Raw genomic sequence first — 22322 nt, 5'->3', positions numbered from 1 at the left:
TGGGGGGGGAGCAACGTATACATATACATATATGTATATGGAGAGAGGTGGAAAACATATACGAGCAAAGGAAAACGGAAGCGCGCCACCGTCGCACACAAGCCAGCAAACAACGACGTCACAGCTCATACTGCAATGCGTGTTCGATAACGAAGGAAAAGGAAAGCCAAACAAGAGGAAGACCAATAGCAACCATTAAAAAGGAAGAAAATGACAAACGAAAGCCGACAAGGGCAAAAAAAAGAAGAGGGTAAAAGATGACACAAGCAACGGGAAGGAGCACACATACAGGTATACATATACGTATACATATATATATATATATGTGTACGTACATATATATAATGCGGCCATGAGCAATGGCGTGCTTCCGGCATTCGTTATGCGCAAACAAACACAACAATAGAAAAACAACAACAACCAACGAGGAAGAATCCTTTTTCCGTGTGCTCTTGTGAAGCGCCACCGACTCCGACAACACAGGCAGCAACGATAAAAAGGAAGACCGGGAAAGCAAAAAAAGGAATCGAGGACGATAAAAAAGAGGACAAAAGATCGATGTGCCTCCACTTCCAGCGTTCTCCCCCCACTTTCGTTGATGCAAGTCTGCTGAGCGGGTTAGTGAGGGGCAGGTGGGCGGGGCGGGGCCTCTGCGTACGTGCGCGTCACGCCTGTGTGTGTGTGACTCTCAGACCTCCGTTGTCCCAGCAGGAAAACAGAGGAAGAAAACGAAAAGGCACACACACACACACACACACGCACAAAGGAAGGGAAGCAAGAATGAAGCAAGAGAAAAAACGAGCAAACAACGGTATAGCAACCACACAGACACACACAGACGGTCATACACATGCACACACACACACACGCGAGATTCTGCAAGTTTTTCTGGTTATACTTTACGAGTTTGTGTAAAGAGGAAAAGAGAGAGAGAGGGATGAGAACCAAACCACGGAGAAAAGACACGGGAAAAGTTGCGAGACTGATTGTGAGAGGAAGGAAGACGAAAGGGTGAGAGTGAGCTGCAGCCAAAGCTATCACGAGGAGGGGATGGGAAGATAGAAAAAACACAATACGGGGAAAATGAGTGCCCAGCTTTGATTCTGAGAGGGTGGAGGAGGAGAAGCGGCAACAAACAACGCGGCACTTTATCAGAAAGGAGAGCAAGAGGGCCACAAAAAGAGGCACTCACGCGTACATGCACGCGCCGACAACCCAGCTAACGCTGGATGTGTCTTTGCCCACTGCGCCATCTCACAGGCAGAGGCACACCCGCACCCAGCCAACTGTGCATGGGAGGAAACGACGCAGTGAGTGGGAGAGGGCACAAGCAAGGGAGTAGGAAGTGATGGCGACACTTGAAGAGAACACCAGCGGCACATCTCCGCCACAGACAAAGACAGGCACAGTCATGATGGAGCGCGCACACAGAGCCAAATGCCGACAGAGAGTGATGTAGCCGACAACACTAAGATACACACACACACACATACACGAAATGCGGAACAGGAAAGAGACCAGGAAAAGAGAAGCGGACAGTGATCAAAAAAATAAGTATGCGTCACACGCATGCACGCATGTGCAGCGTGAGAAAGATAAGAGAAGGGCAGGGATATGCATATGCGTGTCTGTGTGTGTGTGTACGTGTGCGTGTTTCATTTCCTCCTGCGCTGCTGCCTAGCCGCTTTCATAGCGGACGCATGCGCACGTCTCACCATTGTCGTGCCTCCTACAAAACGTTTGCCCCCAGCCTCTCTGGTGCTGCTCACCTTTTATCGTGCGATCCGCTTTCCCGCACTGCGCTCGCCCTAGGTACGTGCCAACGGAAAAAAAATCTGCAGGCCCACACGCAGTCGAGTGCACTACACCGCCACACACAAGGCGCGTTGCTCACGTTCGCTTGATTCACTTTGTTCTCTCTCTTTCTATGGTTTACGCAAACTTTATGGCGTAGGCAACGGAGGGTGTAGGTGTGATGCTAGGGATTGGGTTGGCAGGGTTCTCAGAGTGCAGCTGCAGTGCATGGCGGTAGCCGAAGTCGGAGATGATGTCCGTCTTCTGGCAGTAGGACACTTGCACAGGCTTGTCGCGGTTGTCCATGCAGTAACGGTTATGCAGGGATATGATGGCCAAGTCCGCCTCGGCGGTCGTCGGGTACGTCACGAAGGCGGAGCTACCGACGACATGCTTGTTGTTCTTCGGCTGCGTGGATGCGCCTTTGGCGTTGTTGCGCTTGGTGTCCTTCAGAAGTACAACGTTCACGACGTGGCCGTAGTGCGAGAAGAGATCGCGCACATCCTTCTCCGTCACATCGTAGTTCAGCTGCCCCACAAACAGCACGGCGTTGCCTTTATTCTTCTGCCGACGTGGTGGCGCAACCGAGTACATTGGCGTGGCAGCAGGAACGCTCTGAATCATGGGCTGTGACGCCACCATCGGCTGTGCCGTGTACACAAACTGCTGTTGCACGACGGGAATCGCATTGACCTGGTAGGCGCCGCTCACCATCGTAGGCGGAAGGAGCGGGTGGCCCATGGGCTGGCCAATCGGATGCATGTACATTTTTGTGACTGCGTGTAATCGCTTACGTGAAGGGGGCTCACGTGCTTCCTCTTTGTTCCTCCTTTTGCGTGAGGTCCGTCTAGTGGAGAGCAGTCGCTCAGGATGATCCGTCGGTGCTGCGTGTGGGCCGAGGCCGGAGAGAGTGGTCGATATCTGGGAGAGTGAAGAGGGCGGTTGCGCTCAAAGGAGAAGAGGGGGGAGGTGGGTTATGGGTGGGGTGTGCTTGTGTGCTGGTGCGGGACGGACCGGGTGTGTGTGAGAAAAAATGGAGAGGGGCAGAGCGAACGGGGAGCACACAGCACGGATGCGCGGGTGATGAGACGATTCCCCCCCAAACGAGAAGAAAGACGCGAAAGGAAAACGAAAAAAAAAACACAGAAAAACAAAAACGAAGAAAGTAGCGGGGGAACGTGTGTGCTATCGACCGCAGACAGGGGAGACGCCAAAAGAGAAGTGTTGTTGGCGGTTTCTCCGCGGAAATGGGGAAGAGGGAGAGAGAGAGACGGCAGTGAGAGAGGGTTGAGAGAGGGGCTGGCACATATAAACGCAGCCACATCCCTTCACGCACTCAGAGGGGAGAGGAGGTGCCGGGACCTCATCTAGCCACCGGGGGTGGCGGTGTGCACATGCACGTGAATGCCCGGGGATGCTCTCCAGGGCGTTTAGCGGTTTGTAATTGGCCTTTGGTCTGGTCATTTTTTACTCACGACGTGGTAGTTTGAGTCGCTGTCTCCCTCGCACCCCTTTCGTGTGCACCACCCCTTCGCCATGCCCGCGTGCGCCAGTAGCTGCGCGCGAGGCGCTGCGACTCACCAGGTTGTCTGCTGAGCGCACGTATCCTGCCGTAGCCTGGGGGTGGTGGCGGCGCAGAAGACGCAGCCCGGCTCTGCCATCGTTACACGTGTCCAGTGCGCCAAGTCCCCTAGGATGCCCCCGGGTGCAAACTGCACGAAGACGCGGGTGCGCTCGTCGAGGGAGACCGCCTCGCCATCGGGTCCCCAGACCGTGAGCGTGTGACCGCCCATCCAGACCCGAGCTCGGCACCCGCACACCGAGCGCGATGCGTGGCGTCCGGAGGTATGCGGCCAAGCAGCGCCGCGACACCGACCACTCTTCGGGTGTGCACTGCCCCATCCGCTCTTGATGGGGTGCGAGAGGTGCGGACATTGTCCCCTATATATATGTGTGTGTGCGAGTGCTCGCGACCAGGGTACTTCGGCGTGTGAGGTGTGGGTGGGGCCCACAGGCAATTAGCCCACGCGGGAATGGCGTGCCTTTCGGCTGCCGAGGGAGTTTAACGGTGAGCACAAGACGCTACGGATTCCATCGATGAGGCTTGTGAAGGCCGCTGCCGTTCGATGTGGTTTCTGTGAGTCTTCGTCGTCATCAACGCCGGAAAAGAAAAGCCAGCTCGGGCAGAGAAAAAGAAAGAAAGAGCAGCAGAGGCGGCAGCAGCGGCAGACAAAACAAAAATATGCGAGCGGGAGCGAGAGAGAGAACGAGAGAGGGGGCGCAGCGGTGGGGTAGTGACGGCGGATTTCCGTATAGGACAACGCAGATGGTTAGGCGAGGCGAAGGTGGCGGCTTGTGCATCGAGCGTTTGCCAAAGAGAACCATAGGCTGCAGTTCGGACACACACACACGCAGAGGAAAATATAGGGGCGTGAGCTTGTGTGTGGGCGAGTGATTTGCAGGTGCGGCCACTGAAGAGAGGCGAAGCGGGCAAAACTGCGGGACTTGGTTGCCGTTTTGGGGCGCGGTGACGATTCATCGTGCTCGCGTGTTTGAGGTTTGGGGGGTGTGGGGAGGAGGGGTGGGTGGGGGATGCGGCAGTGATGACGTGCTTTTCGTGGCGCACACATCTCAAGTGCTCCTATATTAACTTATTTGGCTACTATTCTCAGCTTGCGTGTGTTGGTTGTGCAAGCAACGAAACGAGAGACACGAGAAAAAAAAAGAAAGAGAGGAGACGTGATGGAATGGGGAGGGGGGAGGGAACGATGGCCGGGAGGAGAGGTGGGAGGGGAAGCGAACAAGCCAAGAAAAAAAAAAAGAACATGAGGCCATCGCCACAATAGCTTCCAGAATGGCGACGCAAACACGCTCAGAGAGAAGGACTAGGAGTAAAAACAAAGAAACAAAATGCATTGACCACAGCGTGGCTGTGTATCGCGGCAGCGATGCTCTAAGGGGGCAAGGGAGAGGGAGAGGGCGCCCCCTCGACAGGACAGAAAAATGGAGTGAACCGCGCTTAGCCCCCCCCCCACACACGCACGCACAGCGAGGGGGGAGAGAGAGGCACCAAGGGGTCTGAAGCCTGCTTCAATGCGGATGACTTTTTTTTCCGTCAAGAACAACACCCACGAAAAACAGAACGCAGCGCACAGAGAGAGAGAATGCACCGGGATGACGAGTAAAGCGAAACAGGGGAGGGGAGAGGGGGGAACAGTACTGGCGAGAGGGACGTCAACGAATCAGAGACAAGAGATGGAGAGAGGGAAAAAAAAGCACCACTATGAAAGGAGAAGAGGGGGAGGGGGAGGGGGGACTGGATCAGTGAAGGGGATGGCGACCTCGTCGCAAGCGCGTTCGTGAGAAAGAAAAAAAAACTCGCCAGCCACACAGCCACATGCACACTCGCCAAAGAAAGGCGTCACCACACACATACACACGACGAGAATGGTACACGCGACATGGCAGCGACAACGCACACAACGCACTGAGACTGATAGAGAGGGAGTAGAACACACGTACGTACAAACAACAAAAAGAGCACATGTCCAGAGAGAGAGAGCGGGGGCCGGAGAACAGGGAAGCTGTGTGGCGTTGCGCAACGAGAACGAGAGAAGAGAGAGCAAAAGAGGGGGATCCTGGCAGAGGACACGGACAAGCACACACATCCCAAAGGGATATATGGGGAGTCCCCAGGGAAAGAGGGGGGGGGTAGGAAGGGAGACGCCATCCAGAACTCTCTTCTCGGCTTTTTCCTGAAATAAAAATGGAGAGTCGCACGCCTTCCTGGTCGAAGAGGGGGGAGGGAGGGGGGTCCGCGTGTGCAGAGACGGCGGAGGCCAGCCCCCATATGCTGGAAGGTGCTGGTGAATGTGCACAATGTAACGAGGAAGAGAAAGAACAGCAGCCACATGGCTCTGAACGCACGCATCGGTCACTCTCATCCCCCCCCCCCAAAAGGAGAGAGCACTGAGAGAGAGGAGAGGACGCGAGGCTACCCGACAATGCCGGCGTCCGCCTGCAAGGCGACAGCGGGAGGTAGGGGTGATGCGTCCGCTGCGCGGATAGTGATGTAATAAGACAGAGGGAAGATGGATCACACACACACAGATACACACAGAAAGTGGAAGGAAACAGTAGAAAGAGGTGCCGGTAGACGCACAAAGACACGAACATAGGGCAAGGGCAAGTGCGCAGAGGGGCAAGAGAATCACAAAGGCATGGTGGGGAAGGATGGGGTGAGGGAAGAGAGCGTAACGCCCCCCCCCCAAAAAAAAAGAAGAAGGGTGGAGGTAGATAGAGATGGGGACATAAAGTAAGTTAGGGTTGAGGGGAGGGGAGGGGGGAAGAGCAGGAATGGATTCGAGAAGACAAACGAAGAGCCAGGAGTAGAAAAAAAAGGTTTGTGGGGAGTATGCAACGCCAAGTAAATCTAACTTGAATGACCGTGCTTGATATATGTATGTGTGGGGGAACGGGGCATATGCAAGGGCGAGCACGCGGCAAAGAAAAGCGACCTGGGCGTAGGATATAATGAGGAGAAGCGAAGATGATGCCAAGAGCAAGGGGGCCGTGTTGCAAGGAGCCCTTCCTCTCCCTTCTCCGGTTTCTGTTCACCGAAGCTGTGCCTTTTTGCCATCGCCAAAAGAAATAGGGGGAATGCACCCGAAAGTGAACGACTCCTGCCTGCCTGTCTGTGTGTGTGTGCACACGTACCACCCCCCTCTGAGCCCGTTTTCAGTTGCTGGCTACCAAGGAGGAGGCAAATGGCCGACAGACACATGCGTATCCAGAGCAACAAGAGTACTTCCACACAAATCACAAGAGAAAGGTGAGCAGCACCACATTCTCTCGACCTCTCACATTCGATTTGTCACACGTGCGCAACCACGGCAGCATACGGACTTCGGGCCTGGAAAAAGGAAAGCCAGGACCGGGGAGAGGCAGGGGGAGAAGGGGCAGGAGTCCAAGATCAAGAAGAAATAGGCGACTTACAAACGTGTAAAAGTGCTGGTGAGGGCTTTGAGTGGGAGCGGGGAAAGGGAGGAGGGAGGAGGGGGGAAGAGTCCGGCGGGGGGAGGCATCGGGAGGGAGGAGGTAGCAGCAAGATTCGTTCACGGCACAAGAAGCGAAAAACAAAAATACACCCATATCTATATATCACCGCAACAAAGAAGCCTTGACGAATCATGATAGCATCCGTTCTGCAACGCCGCGAGGAGGAGAGAGGGGGAGGACGAGGGAAGGGGGTACTGAGCCACAAGACAAGACGTCAACGTGAAGTGGGATTGACAGATGAATGAGCGTTTTTGCCTCACCTGTCCATGCTGCCACACAACGGGAGTCGAACGCCACTCCAGACCTCGGCCTGCCCCACATGGCCCATCGCCTGATGCGGAGCAGCCGTCGACACGCGTTACAGCAATGAAGGCTCAGTTATAAAAGCACGGCCTCGGCCTCATACTCTGCCCATTCCCCGCCTCATGGGTCGCCCCACAACCGCCCCGCCCATCATGCTGGTCGCCACCTGGCGCATCCCCCTCGGGGTGGCCCCGGCTTTCCGCCCCAGTGGGCAGTGCGAGGGCCGGGTGAGATACGCTCGCGCCGCGCTGATACGCTGCCCACATGGGGTGGTACAAGCGTGTTCGCTGTTGCAGGTCGCCCCGACGCAACGCTATCCAGAACCACACCGCCGACATCAGTAGCAGTACATCGCTCTGACCTCCCCATATCGTAAGCGCTTGGCCTTGCCACGACCAGAAGTGGCTCGGCATTGGCAGAGGAGAGAGGGGTTGCCTGGCTTCTCCTTGCATAGGGCTGGGGTGCTGGGTACTGAGGTCCCCCTCCCCCGGTCATCAGGGAGCTCGATGAGAGAAGGAAAAAAGGGAGAGGACCACACATGTGTTCTCACGTACCAGCCCATACACACACACACACACACACGAAAGAATGCCTCTCATTTGCGCGCTATGCGCGCTGCTGTGCACTCGCGTGCGTCTCCCCCCTCGCCGTGCCCTCCACTCAAACTCTGTGCCGCTCCAAAAATAAAAGAGGACATTGTCAACAAAGCCACATTCGCGTCTGCCGCCGCTTCTGCAGAGCCTCTTCCGCGTGTCTGCTCAGCACCGGATCACCAAAGGCGCTCTCCCGTCCCATTCGTTCGACTTTGCGCGCTTCACAGCTTTCCGTTTTTGCGGTCCTTCACCAAAAACGGAATCGGGTTCTCCGGCTTTGAGGCGTGCAGCTTCTCGGCGTGTATCATTCCAAATGTCGAGATCAGCCCCGTTTGCTGGCCATAACTCACCTGCAGACACTTGGAATTGTCGACGTTCTCGGAGTCATCGTCCTTAGCATTGTACCGACCGTGAAGTGCCATGATGGCTGTGTCGGCCTCCAGCGTGGTCCTGTATGTGACAAATGCCGAGCCACCGACTTTTCGGTGCGTTGCTGCACTGCCGCCGCTGACACCGCCAGCGCCACCCTTTTTTGCAGCCTTGCCCTTGTCTTTCAGCACCAACACACTCAGGGGCTTGCCGTAGCAAGAGAACACCTGCGACACGTCCGCCTCCGTCGCCTCATAGTTGAGCTGCCCTACGAAGAGAACAGCCCTGTCGCGGTTGCGGCGCGCAATTCCACGCGTGTCGGTAACCGGGCGGAGTTGCTGGTGTTGTTGCTGGAGCTGGCGCTTACCGCCCTGATCTTTGTAGCTGCCCATATCCGCGGTGGATGGCTGTTGCCATGCTCCGCTTCGCCCAGCACCGGCGGCACGCGAGTTGAGCGAGGTCAAGGACGCGACACTGCTCAGCATCGAAGACGGTGGCTGGATGATTGCTCCAGCCGCCGTGGTGTGGTTGACACAATGGCTGATGTTCCCGTCGTGTGTGGGGGGGCTGGAGTACACTTGCGGCTGCTCAGCGATCAGCTGCTGCTGTGGAGTAGGCTGCAGGTAGTACTGCTGAAGTGACGGCTGTGGCAGCCGCGACGCCATGGGGATCGATGACGAGTAGGACTGCTTCGAGTTGTCGCCAACGCTGCCGCCGCCTTGCACGGCTTCCAGGTAATGCGTCGAGCCGGAAATTTCAGATACTTTGACGTCCGTCAAGCAATGGAGCGGCGTGTTCAACGCGTCTGTGGATGCATGTAAAATTGCCGCTGCGCCCCTGTTCAGAGTTGGGTGGACGATCATGATCGAGTGCATGGTAGGGCGTGCGGTAGGTGAACAAGACTGTCCATTTTGCGGAGGTTGCGGCATGGCCGAGTAGGTTGTCTGTGGCTGGCTAGACATGGGCAACGCCGCTCCAGTTACATATGGCGCTGGGACGGCAGTCGGCAGCGTCGACAGGGCATTGCCACTCAAATCACAAGAGTACCCAGGGGAGGTGGTGTCTGTCGAGGATCGGATGGAGGAGGACGCAAAGAGCGAGGCTGGCACAGCAGTGGCAGGGGTGGTAGTGGCCCACACACTGCTGGAGATCGGGAGTCGCTGCTGTTGGTGCTGCTGCTGCTGCGGCGGCAACGCAGACACCTGCAGAGTGTGCCGTATACTACTCGCACTGGATGTGCTGTGACATCTGTGATGGCTCGTGCTGTCGTAGTACTGTTGGTTACTGTGCATGGCTTCAGGCTGCTGCGAAGCTGTGCTCACATTAGTCGACGTGAAGGACGAGTAGGGGGCGCCGTCGCGTTGCATGCGAAGGGGCTCCCCCCTGAGCGTGACGCAAGTCGATGACATACCCGGAGCGCGTGTGGCGCTGTTTCCCACGTGTTCGTGTGATTGCAGGATAGAGGTGCATAAGTGCTGGTGCGGCTGCTGCGCTGGTTGCTGACTGATGCCGCGAAGGCCTTGCACACCGCTACTGGAGGGCGGGGCAGCAGGGGTCGAAAAGGTGCTGTAAAAATGAGAAGCAGTCGTCCATTTCTCCTGTTCTGCTCCTGCTAAGTTGCCGCCGCCACCACTGTTGTGTGCGTACGAGAGCGGATAGTACTGTGCGGCGTTGAGAAGCCACAGGGATGCGTTTTGTGTCGTCATGCCATCAAGGAGGGAGCTTGCGGCTACGTGGTGATGGGGGACAGAGAGTGTCAGTGATGGCTCGGCTGGCGGCTGCTTCTGCGGTGCAATCGAAGGCGCATTGGCGCCGGCGAAGAAGTTATACATGACTGCTTGACTGCGTTACGCCGCTGTTCACGCAAAGAGAAATACGAAGGCACACACAAACACACTACAGATAGCAGCGCGATCGCCGAACGTCTCTTGGGCAAGAGGGCCTCGGCAAGGGGCTGACTTCATGCAAACATGCACTTGAGGCGGCTGCACGGAGCTACAGCAGCGGCGACGGTTGCGGGCTAGTGAACAAGGCAGTGAAGAAGAGAGTGTAGGATGCGTGAGGGCGGAGGGGTGAGGGTAGAGCGTCAAAGGAGAAAATACGGAAAAAAAGGGAGGACACACTGGGCCGTTGGTAAAGCAAACAACGCAGAGAGGGGCCAGGCAAGGAAAAGGAGAACGCACACGGAGAGAGAGGGCGGTCGCACCACTCAGGCAGGCCACAAAAATGCGCACAGATGAACACTTTCGTATGTAAACCAAACACCACCAGCACCACACACACACACAGAGAGGGAAAGTGAAGTAATGAATACCAGAGAAAAGAAAAAGAAGGCTCAGTAACACATGCACATGTCAAAAAAGGAAAGGGGAAGGTGTCTTCGCAAGATGGAGTGTCTGTGTGTGGTTTCGCGTCTATGAGGGCGGATGGGAGAAAGAGAGGAAAACAACGAACGGCTAAAAAAAAGAAACGAAGGTCGTGATCGCGTAGATCCGTGCAAGCTGTGACGGAAAGAAAAGCGGCGGGAAAAGAGGGAGGCGGTAGGGCAGGAGTTGGTGGAATGGGGTGGACGGGTGGGAGAGGCTAATTGAGAAACAACAGTAAACCTCAAGAGGCGCGATACTCATATATAACGACGACAATGGACAAGAGCCCAAGAGAGACTGAGCACTGCAAAGAAATAGGAAAACGTAGACACAAGTAACGAAAGTAAGTGTAGATGAGATTCGAGAGTTTTGGATGAGAGCAGGTGACTCTTGTTACCAATAAAAAAAAGGCGGGGGAGGGGTGGAGAGCACACACACACACACACACACGGACGCAGGCGGCAAATGTTTTTCGTTTTGGTTGACCTCACCACCTTTTCGGTGCACGCGATGACCGAGCGAAGAAAGTTGACACAGTAAAGAGGAACAGCGTCGGCGACAACGGAGAGACAAATGGGAAATACCAGAGATGACAACGAAAAACAAAGAATCGAGCATACCAAGAGACGCGAGCGCAGCTGAGTCCGTGGTGGTGGTGGTGGTGGTGGGAGCAATCGGTGAATAGGGTCAAGAGTATGGGGCACAAGGGGAGCCATAAAAGAAAAACGAGAACAAACCCACGACGCCAAGAAGAGAGTGGTGGGGAAGGGAGATGGAGGTGTGTGCTGGAGGGAAGAAGGGGCGGCAGCGGTTACGGCGTATGGAGTAGGTGCAAATCACAAAACGAGGAGGAGGGAGTAATTGAAAAAAAATGAGGTGCACACGTAAGTCACGAAGGAGCCCGATGGATTCAATAAGACGGAAGAGGAGGAGGGGAGGGGGGAGGTGTAGCTGAAAGTCTGATGCCAGGGGTAGCACAGTAAAGTGACAAGACGTGAAGAAAAGGAAATTGAGAACCACACACACACACACGAACACACATACATACACACACATATGTATATATATATATATAGCGAGGGAGCAAATAGCGCGTAATAGTAACACTAGATACGACTCAAGGCAAAGAAAAAAACAATACAAACGGAGTGATATGCGGGGGGGTGTTGGGCGTATATATCTGTGTGGGTGTGTGTGCCTGTGTGTGGGTGTGGGGCAGCTTTCAGGGGAAACTGGGAAACAAAACAACAACAAAAAGAAGGCACCAAAACGGGAGGAAATGAGAGGTGAATGGGATGAACGCAAGAGACGATCGCGACGATGGAGAAGACACGTACGGACAGAGTACGGCAGACACGAAGGAGGTAGGGTATGCGGAGGAAAACAGGGAAAATGAATGCGGCGAACGAAAAGTGAAGAAAGCTTAACAAACAAAGAGCTAGAAAATCGTTCGATGAAGGGGCCCTAATGGAGGAACGCGCTCTCTCTACGGGTGCGTGTATATGTACGTGCGTGTGTATACGCCTCGTGTGTGTGTGTGTGTGCACTTTGCGTAGTGCGTGCGCGTGCGCTAGAAAACGGGAGAAAGAGAGGCAACCAAAGCAAAAGATAAAGCGAGGAGGGCCGGAGGGAGTCCGATGAGATGAGGCAAGGCTTGTGTGCTGAGCGCGTGTCGGGACTTCGGTAGCCTTTAAACTTAGCCAGAGGGCATCTACACGTATATAAAGAAGGTAACTAGGGTAAAGCGTGACGATCCACGTATAGAAGAAGAGCGAGAGCGAGAGCTGCACACACACACACACCGATTAAGAAGGGGTGAAAAGAATAAGCGAAATCGAAGGACCGAGAGGCGTGGCAGGCGGGAGGGGTGAGTGGGCGGTGTGGAGGGTACAACGTTAGGTGTTGGAGAGCGAGAGGTAGAGGAGAGGGGAGGAAAAAAAAAGATAAAGGGCAATACACGCTCCCAGCAGAGAACAACAACGCGAAAAGAAAAAAGGCAAAACGGAAGAATCGAAAACTCCACCGAAATTGACAGGGCGGAGGGCGAAGGGAAGAAGAGGACGTGGGGTATACAACGAACGGAAGGACAGATGGAAAGAGTGCGTGAGATGAAAGAGGAGGCCGAGCTGGAAAGAAAAGCGCGAGCTTTAGCACATAAAACAAAAAACGTGTGTGTGTGTGTGTGGCAGGGAGACGTGATGGAGGTCCAGGAGGAAGGAACGTCAGAGACTGATTAGGGAAACGCAGGGGTTATGGACGCTACAATCCCCCCGTCGTCCACGGTTGCCAGAAAGCGAGACACGACACCAATGCACAGAGAGAGAGAACAAAGACCCGCAAGTCAACAGTTCACCCCTCTGCCTCTTCGTTGTGGATGCCTTTGTGTGGGTGCGTTTCCCGTCTGTGAGTTGCACAAGGCCCTCCGAACTCTCTACTGTGCACGTGTGTGTGTGCGCGTTCCGATGCACAGCCACCTTTTTTCCTCTGCTCTCCGTTATTGTGTCCGGTGTGATCTCTGTTCGCTGCCTTTGCCTCCTGCGCGATGGGCCCCGTCGAGTTTCGCTTTGGTTTGTTTGCGCGTGTTGTTCAAAAATGGGATGTCGGGGTGGTGGCGCGGCTGAGTTGCACGTAAGGGGCGAATGGACGAGAGAGAGAGAAGAAAGTGATCGCAGGGCTGGCAGAGGGGAGGGAGGGAGGGCGGGAGGAAGTTGGTGCAGGTGGACGGCCCGTTGTGTGGATGAGTGTGACAGCTTGCCCGTCCAGCGGACGGGGGATGGTGGTGTTGAAAGAGGAAAGGACTGTGTCCTAGAGCAGTGGGCACAGGGCCCACACAGCGCCGCCGTCACACAAGGAAAGGAGGTGTGCACCGTGCCGAAGAAGCGTAAGGCGGGAAGGTGGAGGTACAGGTATAGGGAGTACTAAGGTAGGCAGAGAGGTGCATCTGCCTTGGCCGCCGCTGGGCGTTGTATGTAGCTCTGTTTGTTCTGTTCTGTTGGTCTGGGGCGGGGCGGGGGCTGAAGAAGCGCATCAGGAACGTCTCTCTCTCATCTCGACGAACAGCACCTCACCCAGAGGGGTGGCTGGCTTCGGAGACACATTCCCCCACAGACGCACACACGCGCCATGCGGGAGGTGCCCGAGGGGTAGATGCGATCACCATCACTCTTTCAAACCATCGCAAAGCCCCAGGGAGGAAAAAAAGGAGGAAGAAAAACACGGCTGTAGAGGTAGGGAGAGAAACGATGAAAAATGGTTTGGCGCTTGCGTGTGTGCGTGTGTGTGCTCGTATAATCGGTCTGGACCTTGCTTTGCGTGATGCAGAAGGAAGGACAGATAACACCACACACACAGGCAGAGAAGCAGAAGACGGCAAAGAAGCCAGATGGCGTCTTGTGAGGTGGCGCCATGCGTAGCAGATGTGAGCACAAAGTAAACAACAAACAAAGGCACATGAGGCCACAAAAGGAGGTATGTGTGTGTGGGGGGGGAGGAGGAGAATGCGGGTGCGTAAGACACGCATGCGCACGCACATCTGCCCGACGGAGCACAGAAGAAGAGACATCATCGGAGTGAGCGGAGAGGAGGGAGGAGACATTGAGTTTCTCTCTCTCCAGTGGTACGGAGAAGGGAAGGGAGGGTGATGGTGATGGATGATGGAAAAAAAGGGGAGGCGTGCAGGAAGACGCCTCGGTGTGCGCGTGCTCTATTCCTCTACGGCTAAGACTACGTATGCGCACGCGCTCACGCCCGATTCCGACAAGGCCTTCGCATGTTCGCTTCCCCCTAGGACGCACACACAAATACCTCTTTCGACCTCTCTCTCCCCAACCTGCTCCCTCAAACACGCCAGCGAGTGTGTGCTGAGTGGCGCAGTGGCTTTGATCGCTTCTTATTGGCCAAGTGGCCACTTCGCCAAGGAAGGGTAGCCATAAAAGCAAATACCGTGGCTGCTCTTGCCCACCAAGGTGCTGTTGCGTGAAACGGTGTATTGCTTCCAGAGTTTGTGTGCCTCAGTGGCTGCGACCAGCTCACGCTCCATCTCCAGCGGGCACACGCGCAGGCGCTGCACGACCCACCAGTTCTTCGTGTCACAGAGCGTGGCCCAGCAGGCGGTGGACAGCGCCAAGTCACCGCGCGCGATCAAGGCAGCGTAGCTGTCCACGGCGAGAATGAGCTCCGCAAGTCCCCCACCCACAACATTGCGACGCGTGAGGGGCAGCGTCGGATGCGACCCGTCGCATGAGGAGGACGTGGGCGACTCTGATGCCTTGATGCCTGTCTGCGACGGAAGGGAGTCGCTGCGCGCAGTGCTCATCTCAGAGTCGAAGACGTGGACGTAGGGGACGGCGGCATTGCCTGCTGAGGTGCTCTGCGCATCCTGTGCGGCTGCCGTGGCGGCTTCCCATGTCCGCGCTTCCGGCAGCGCTTCCGGCAGCGCTGGGTGGGTGGTTCCATAGTCACAGCAAGCTCTGACACGCCCTCCTACCCTCATCGCGGGCTCGCCTTCAATCATTGCGAAGGTCGGCAGCTCAAGCATGGTGTTCTGCTTGATCGCGTCATCCCCGTCAGCGTACTTTGGGGAGGAGATGGCGAGCTCACCAACGGGAGTAGGCATGGTGATCGACCACAATCGAGTCTCGCGCTCAGAGTATGTTGGGCAGCGGCGAGTGCCGAGACGGTCCTGGTTCGCGTCCTCTGGCCAACGCCGGCGCCGGTGATGGTAAGCGCTTTGGGCTGCTACCAGTTCCTCTCGCAGGCTATCATGCATGAGGGGCTGAGTGGTGCGCACCTCGAGCGTCGGACAAAGCAAAAATGGCACAAGATAGTAGACTTGCGAGCTTTTGCCTAACTCTCCTTCAGCGAGGTCATTTTCGCCGCCTTCACTGCAGTGCGTCTCGCCCCGTAAAAGTCGTCCCTCTCCACCGGATGAGATCGGGACGGTGACGGTGAGGCTCGTATGGTGTGACGTGCCTACCGCGGGCGTGATCTTCACCGGACGCCACTGCCACAGACACCGCTTCCATTCGAACACCGGTGACGTGGCAAAGTTGGGCAGAGGCCCGCAGAAGGGGGGGCCGTCGGAGTGACCACTGTGATGGCCGCCGCCGCCGCCGACTCGGCTGCTCGCGCAGGGGCGTCCGGCGCTTGACACTTCCTGAAGCTCTTGATGCTCTGTACCGTGGGTCTCAGCATCGTTAGAGGCCTTCAAGCCACTCGCTTCAGTTGGACTGGCTCTGGACGAAGGTCCCCATTGCTCTCGCAAACCAAGCGGTAGATGGTAGCCCAAGGCGTCCGGCACCCATTCCGCAATGATGCCCGCTTTCTCTGTCGCTGGGATTGAAGAGGGAGTGGCGAGCGCGGTCGGCCACTCGTGCCTCTCTGTCGGGGTGGTACCCACAACACAAGAAGGATTCTTTGTTTCGGCGCTGTGGGCTTGAAAGGACTCGGTCGAGTAGCTGCAGCAGCGGCAGGCAATTTCCGTTGCGACTACGAAGCCTGATGGCAGGGAACTAATACGCTGGCGACGTACAGAGCTGATCAGGTGATGGATACCCTCCCTGCTCCCGACGGCCTGTGTTCGTCGTGGTCGCCACATAACCTTCTTCTTCCTTTCCTTTGCCGCTGCTGCGTGTGCGCGTGTGTCGCCTTACACACGCCTACGGTTTGCCTTCTTCCTTGCGTTAGTGCCGAGGGCGCGTTCGCCTGCTCTCGCCCCCCGTAGATCCCAAAGTGGCTTCGCGAAACGGTGAAGGGCGGCAGGCATGGATGACACCATGAGCGCGTAGGCGAGGGAGAACGATAACGCAGTATTTTCAGATGTAAGTCTCTCCGCACACACACACACACACACACACACAGACAGAGAAGAGAGGGGGGAGAACCACAGAAACGAAGAAAAAGTAGGTCTTGAGGCGTTGTGCCCGGCAGGAATCACTAAGGCATCTGTCACGATAGCTCGACAGTCACACAAAGAGCTCCTCCACCAAAAAAAATACATACGTCATCATGGTCCACTTCGTGTATTCTCAGCATGCAGGAAGGTGAGCACAGATGACAGTTTGTGCTGGGAGCAAGGGGTGGGGCGGGCGATAGCTGAGACAGCTTCAAATGGCACAGCCGAGGAAAGGCCCCAGGAGAGCCACGGATGGAGGGAGAGAGGTGGAGAGGTGGTGGTGGCGAGTTAGCGTGAGAGCCCCTGCACCGACGCCGCGAGCCCGCCCCTCCTCTTGCTTCTCACTCTCTGCGCACGTTTTTTTTTGCATTTTGAATCGGCTCGTACCGACAGTGCATTCTTTATGGCTGTGCTGAGGGTATTTGTCATTATTAGATTTCTTTTGTGCTTTATTAGGGGTCCTTGGGTATTGTCTGAGTTTACATCCCCTCTGCTTATAGCTGATATCGGTCCCCTGACGCGTGCGGACGAGCGAGTGTGTGTATGTGTGCGCCAATGTGCGTGCATCCACTGCGCGAGACAACCCCCCAAAAAGAAAGGGAGCAAGCGCTCCGATATGGCCAAGAGAGAGAGAGACATACATAGTTAAGAAGACAATGGAAGCGAACAAGAGGCAGGGGCAACTCCGGTATAGACGGGCAGGGCGGAGATTTAGAAGTTTGGAGAGGGCGGGGGGAGGGGGCAGTGAGCAAGCGAAGGGAGGACAACGGTGGTGGTGGGAGGGGGGGAACGCGGATAAACAGACACCCTCACACGTGCTGGTCATTCTCAAAAATGGAAAACAGTGCAGCGATCACACAACGGCAACGGGAGAGAGGGGGAGGGGGAGGGGGGAGAAGAAACGGCGCGGGGTGCAGTGCACACGAGTGCCGCTGCTGATTCGCCAAGGGTTCTTGAAAAAGGGAGTCGATAGAAAAGGCGTTCCGCAAGAGCCAAGCGGGAGGAGAGAAGGAGGATATATATATGCGCGCGCACACACACAGACGTCCTTTTTACACACCTGTGATGAGCATCATCTGAGGGGGATGAAAGAGGTTTGCAACCACAAAGAAACAAAAGGTAAGCAGATGGATCATTTGTGAGGCGTGTCGAATGCCGCGCCATGCCTTCTGTTCCATCCATCCAACGACAGCCATTGCCCAAGCACACATACGGCGAATGGAGAAACCAAAACGAAAAGAAGCCTGAAGAGTGACCAGAGAACCTCCCACACAACCCCCCAGTCTAAGTGCCGCGTCTACCAAGGACAAGTTGAGCGCATAGAAAACAAACAAACAAGAAAAGGCAACTCGTACACCAAGACTAAACGCGACGACGATACAAAACGAAGAAAACAATGAGGTGGCGACAGCCACCGCAGCAGACCAGCGCCCGCTACTTCCTTAGGCACGTCGTCGGAGTCTGACCTACTCTGCGCTCCCATATCGAATAAAAGCGAAAACACGCGTATGCAGACGCCGCAGCTCCTAAAACGTAAATAAAAAGAGCCGACAAGCCACCACATAGATTGAAGGACGACAACATGTTTACATAAAACGAGGGGGAGAGCCGAGATCTGTGAAAAGCAACAGGCACACACACACACACACACACACACACACACACACCTACGAAGAGCGCGCTATTGTTATAGTAGTGGGCCTCGCAACGAAGGACACAAAGCAGAGAAGAAAGTCATGCACGCGTACACACGCCGCTCCGCAGTGGTAGAAGATAACGAAAGGGAGATGAAGGCCTCACGAATAATAAACAGGCTCTCCGACGCGAACGACTGGCCTTAGCGATCCACCCGCAGAGCCACGCTTACGTGAGTGCCGGTGCGCGAAGAAGGGGGCGTGAAGCGCACACATGGTACTGGAAAGGTAACCGGGAGAGAGAGAGCCGTGACAGAGCGGTGTGCCCTCACTTGGTCTCGTAACCAGAAGAGACTCATGGTCTCGCCTGTCACACGTGCACCGGCACATGCGCGCGTGCGTGAATGTGCTGGTGGGATGTATGTCCCCCCTCTCACTCCCCACTTTCTCTCCCTCGCATACATCTCTCTCTCTATGTATGCGTGCACCGACGAGGCTCGTGCTATCCGCATCGCGGCTTAACGCAAGAAGCAAAAACAGCGCTATATATATATATAATCTCGTTACTCCATCACCCTCGCCTTCCTCACTGTCGCACAGGCAAATGCGGAGGAGTGCCAGCCTCTTTTTTCTTCGGCAGAAAAGGGAGGGAGGCGATACAGAGGCGGCGGTATCCATCGACGTCACACGTCGTGTGCCGCTCCTCTCCGTGCTCCCCCTCTCTGCCCGGGGTGGGATACACACGCACGGGCAGGCACAGCCACCTGGACACTTTATCGGGGGAGGGGGAGAGAGGGAGTAGAGAAACGAGCAGAGGTGCTCATGCACAAGTAGGGGAGGAAGACGACAACGACGACACACTCATGGGGCCATCGAGCGCGGTCGCAGCAACACATGAGGAGGTGGGCGAAAGGAATGAGGCACGGAGACGGGAAAGAAAAACGCCCTCTGCTCCTGCACCGGGCAAAACACACACACACACACACACACGCATGCAACGCGCGGTTGAGCGAAACAAACGAATCGTTTGCGTCGATGCGTGTGTACGTGTGTGCAGGTGCGGAGGAGGGGCACGAAGAGGTAAAGGAGAGGAAAGTGGTGCGCCAGAAAGACAAGAGGTAGGCCAAGTGGCGGGTAGAAAGAACACGCGCAGTGAGGAACAGAAGGAGAGGGTGGGGTATACCATATACTGTGTTGCAGCTGTGCGTGGGCGCGGGATGGAGGGCGATGAAGGGAGGGAGAGAGAGACAGAAGCGATACCACCAAAGACGGCGGGAGGCTGAAAAGTGGAGAGGCGGCAGAGAAGAGATGCGACGAAGGAGCAAAGAAAAAAAAGGGCAGCAACTGGATGCGAAAGAGAGCCAACTGGCTTCTGTTGTGACGGGAGGGAGGGGAGGGGCGGATAGTGACTGGCGTGTGTGTGTGTGTGTGTATGCGTGGAAGGAAACGATGTGGGGCAACTTGCGGATGTCGGACCAGTCAACACACACGTCGGTGATTCTTAAAGGTTATGTAGCAACAGCAGCAGATCAAAGAACAACAACAACAAAAGAAAAAGGGCATGGGGAGAGCGGGTCGCACCGCAACATAGAACACATAAAACAAAGAAGGGGGAAAAAGAGAGACCAAAGTACAAAGGAGAAAAAGAGGGACAAACAATAAAGGGAGTGTATTTCGATTAGACCGCAACAGCAGCTCAACGGAGTGCGCGGATGCCCCCCACACATCTGTATATATATAGATATATACGTGTGTGTGTGTACGCAAAACAAAAACCCTCACGGTGGACAAACGCTCTGTGCTCGCCACACCGTGATCATTATATGCTGATTAGGACATCATCGACCCACACAGCGGTGCCTAAGATGGCGACAACGCCGCCAAAGACTACCATGAACACCATAAGCGCCCTCTCCCCAAACGTCTGACAGCGAGCAATGTTCTTGTAGTGCAGCTGCCAGCGGTACAGACCAGGCACAATAAAGCACAGCGTGGAGCAACACAGACCTCCTAACAACGAGACCACCGACACGATCCCGGGAACTAGGAGGGCCACCGCCACGCACAGAGTGCTCAGTGTGATGCTAATGATGAGATGATCTCGCAGCGGAATCCGCTCAATCTCGTTGTGATGCTTCTTCGCTTCGATAAACTGCTGCAGTTCCACCTTGAAGCTGCCGTAGTTGTTGTGCTTGCTACCGAAACCGTTACAGTGGTTGTGCTGATGCTCACTTTCCGCATTCACCATCAGTTCCAGCGCTTCCTCTTGGTGTACAAGTCGCGTGAAGTCCCTGCTACGCGGCACGTGTGTCGCCATCGACGCAGAGCTGTAGCCATACCACAAAATGAAGATCGAGTCGCGAATAGGGAACATCATCAGAACGAACGCTAAAATCATCGGTGCGGTGTACAGGAGGTAGCCAATCTGAAAAAGGCGGTCGACGTTGGGGTCGTAGTTGCTGATGATGTTGTCGCGCACGTCCACGGGGTTCGAGAGGTAGCCGAAGAGACCGACGGCAGCGTGGATGCAGCCAGTGACGGTGAGACTGATGATGGCCACCTTAATCATGACGCTTCGCCGCATGTCGTTCAGGCCAGCGTATATCTGAAATACGAGGGACTGGCAGTCGAACGAGAACATGATGATCGGCAGAGCCAGCAAGGGGTACTTACCCCACCACCAGTTGGCAGATGCTGTGCCGTTGGCGATGGCGTCTGTGGTCATGGGGGATAGCTCCGTGGGGCCTGGCACGAAGTAGCGGAAAATGATCATGATGCAGATTAGACTCGTCGCCGAGATGGCGAGGAAGGAGGAGATGTGCAGGGCCCCCAGCGTGGGAACGCAGGAGAGCGGTAGGATGAAGACGGCCCAGAAGGAGAGCAGCGAGTGCTTCGGCGTGGTGAGCGCGGGCAGGTAGCTGGTGACGAGAGGCTGCATCGGTGCTACAAGGTCTTCCAAGACGACGAGGTAGCCAATAGCAGATCCCGTGTTATAAATGATTAGCATCCATCGTACCACTTCCTCCGCCTTCTTGCCAAGCAGCTCACGTGTAAGCTCCTCGTACGAGTTACGACCCAGCTTCTCTACACCTAGGATGATGTAGTCTATCGAGAACACCGTGAGAATGCCGACACCGACGAGGATAAGAGTCGCAGGGATGATGCCAGCATCTGCGTAGGCGGAAGGCAGTGTGAGGATGCCGGCACCCATGGTGGTGACGGCAAGGCTCAGGGCAGCTCCGAGAACGCTCCCGCTGCTCAAGCTAATCATTGTGCAGCCGAACATTGCATCCACGCCCACCGAGCGCGCTGGTATGAAGATGTTGCAGATACAGCAAGATACCCAAACGCGGGTGTAGACAGGCAAGCACACTCAGCGAGTCAAAGAACGAATGGGTCAGGAAAGAGAGACGTGGATGTGGAAGAAGAGAGCCGAAAGGATGCCCCTCTGAACCTCGGCCCATAATAGGACTTTTCTTCCGAGAAACGACAGGAAGCGACGTTGGCGCCTCTCACACGGCTTCTCCGCCTTTCTTTCGTCGATGGACTTGCTTCGGCAATTCACGCCTCGCGCGCGTATGTATGCAGATGCTGGAGGGGGGAGGGGAGAGGGGGCGGAGGGGAGGGGAGAAACACCAGATCGGAATGGCAGGCCAAATATCGCCTAGTAAGTGAGTCGGCAGAGGATTGGTCCCCTCTCTCACACACACATGCGCGCGCACACACACACACAAAACGATAACACACAACAACCTTGAATGAAAAGGGCACGCCAGTGCACACACACGCGAGTGAAAGGACGATGTAACGATAAGAAGAACGTAGTGATCTGCGTCGTGGTGGCAGTGACGCTATCGTCGACTGGAAAAGACGAGAGGAAGAAAAGACTGTGCAACCCTTATCCCACGCTGAGGAAGGCTGCGATGGGACGGTGGTGAGAATGCACGCGTGAGGGCTCGGCGCGTGGGTGGTTGGTTGGGGTGGGAATAATGAAATGAGGGTGTGGAGTTTCGCGTCCTCCGTCCAACTACATGTGCGTTTCTCCCTTTCCTGTTTGCTGACTCGACTTATGGTGCGCGCACCCGCTGACCAGTATTTGCGCGATGGTTGGCGGACCGCAGCAGAGCTTCAAAGTGGCGAGACAACCGCCGGCAGTGTTGAGGATGTGTGCGGAGTTTCTCTGGAAGTACCTGGGCGTGCTCTTGTGCACTTGAGCGCGACGCCGAGCAATGGGAAGGCGAATTGCCGTTACCGCTAGGCGCACACGTGTGCACGTCTCTAGAGGAGGGCCTGCAATCGCGTTGAAAGCACA

At 55.7% G+C, this 22322-nt stretch overlaps 4 protein-coding genes across 4 annotated transcripts; all 4 read right to left on the bottom strand.

The window, feature by feature from the left end:
• Positions 1-1932: 1932 nt before the first annotated feature.
• LMXM_32_1450 (conserved hypothetical protein) lies at positions 1933-2562 on the bottom strand (the record flags this gene model as incomplete). Its single annotated transcript, XM_003878350.1, has 1 exon — positions 1933-2562. One exon carries the CDS (start codon positions 2560-2562, stop codon positions 1933-1935), a length of 630 nt encoding a protein of 209 aa, XP_003878399.1.
• Positions 2563-7969: 5407 nt separating this feature from the next.
• LMXM_32_1440 (conserved hypothetical protein) lies at positions 7970-9949 on the bottom strand (the record flags this gene model as incomplete). Its single annotated transcript, XM_003878349.1, has 1 exon — positions 7970-9949. One exon carries the CDS (start codon positions 9947-9949, stop codon positions 7970-7972), a length of 1980 nt encoding a protein of 659 aa, XP_003878398.1.
• A 4423-nt stretch (positions 9950-14372) lies between these two features.
• Positions 14373-16079, bottom strand: LMXM_32_1430 (conserved hypothetical protein; the record flags this gene model as incomplete). Its single annotated transcript, XM_003878348.1, has 1 exon — positions 14373-16079. The coding sequence occupies one exon, from the start codon at positions 16077-16079 to the stop codon at positions 14373-14375; it is 1707 nt and encodes a 568-aa protein (XP_003878397.1).
• Positions 16080-19829: 3750 nt separating this feature from the next.
• Positions 19830-21296, bottom strand: LMXM_32_1420 (amino acid permease-like protein; the record flags this gene model as incomplete). Its single annotated transcript, XM_003878347.1, has 1 exon — positions 19830-21296. One exon carries the CDS (start codon positions 21294-21296, stop codon positions 19830-19832), a length of 1467 nt encoding a protein of 488 aa, XP_003878396.1.
• Between the last annotated feature and the right edge of the window lie 1026 nt (positions 21297-22322).

The sequence above is a fragment of the Leishmania mexicana genome, chromosome 32 (assembly GCF_000234665.1).
Source record: "Leishmania mexicana MHOM/GT/2001/U1103 complete genome, chromosome 32".
Taxonomy (NCBI): Eukaryota; Euglenozoa; class Kinetoplastea; order Trypanosomatida; family Trypanosomatidae; genus Leishmania; species Leishmania mexicana.
Note: the sequence above shows the minus strand (reverse complement) of the source record. Positions and strands in the feature narration are given on the sequence as shown.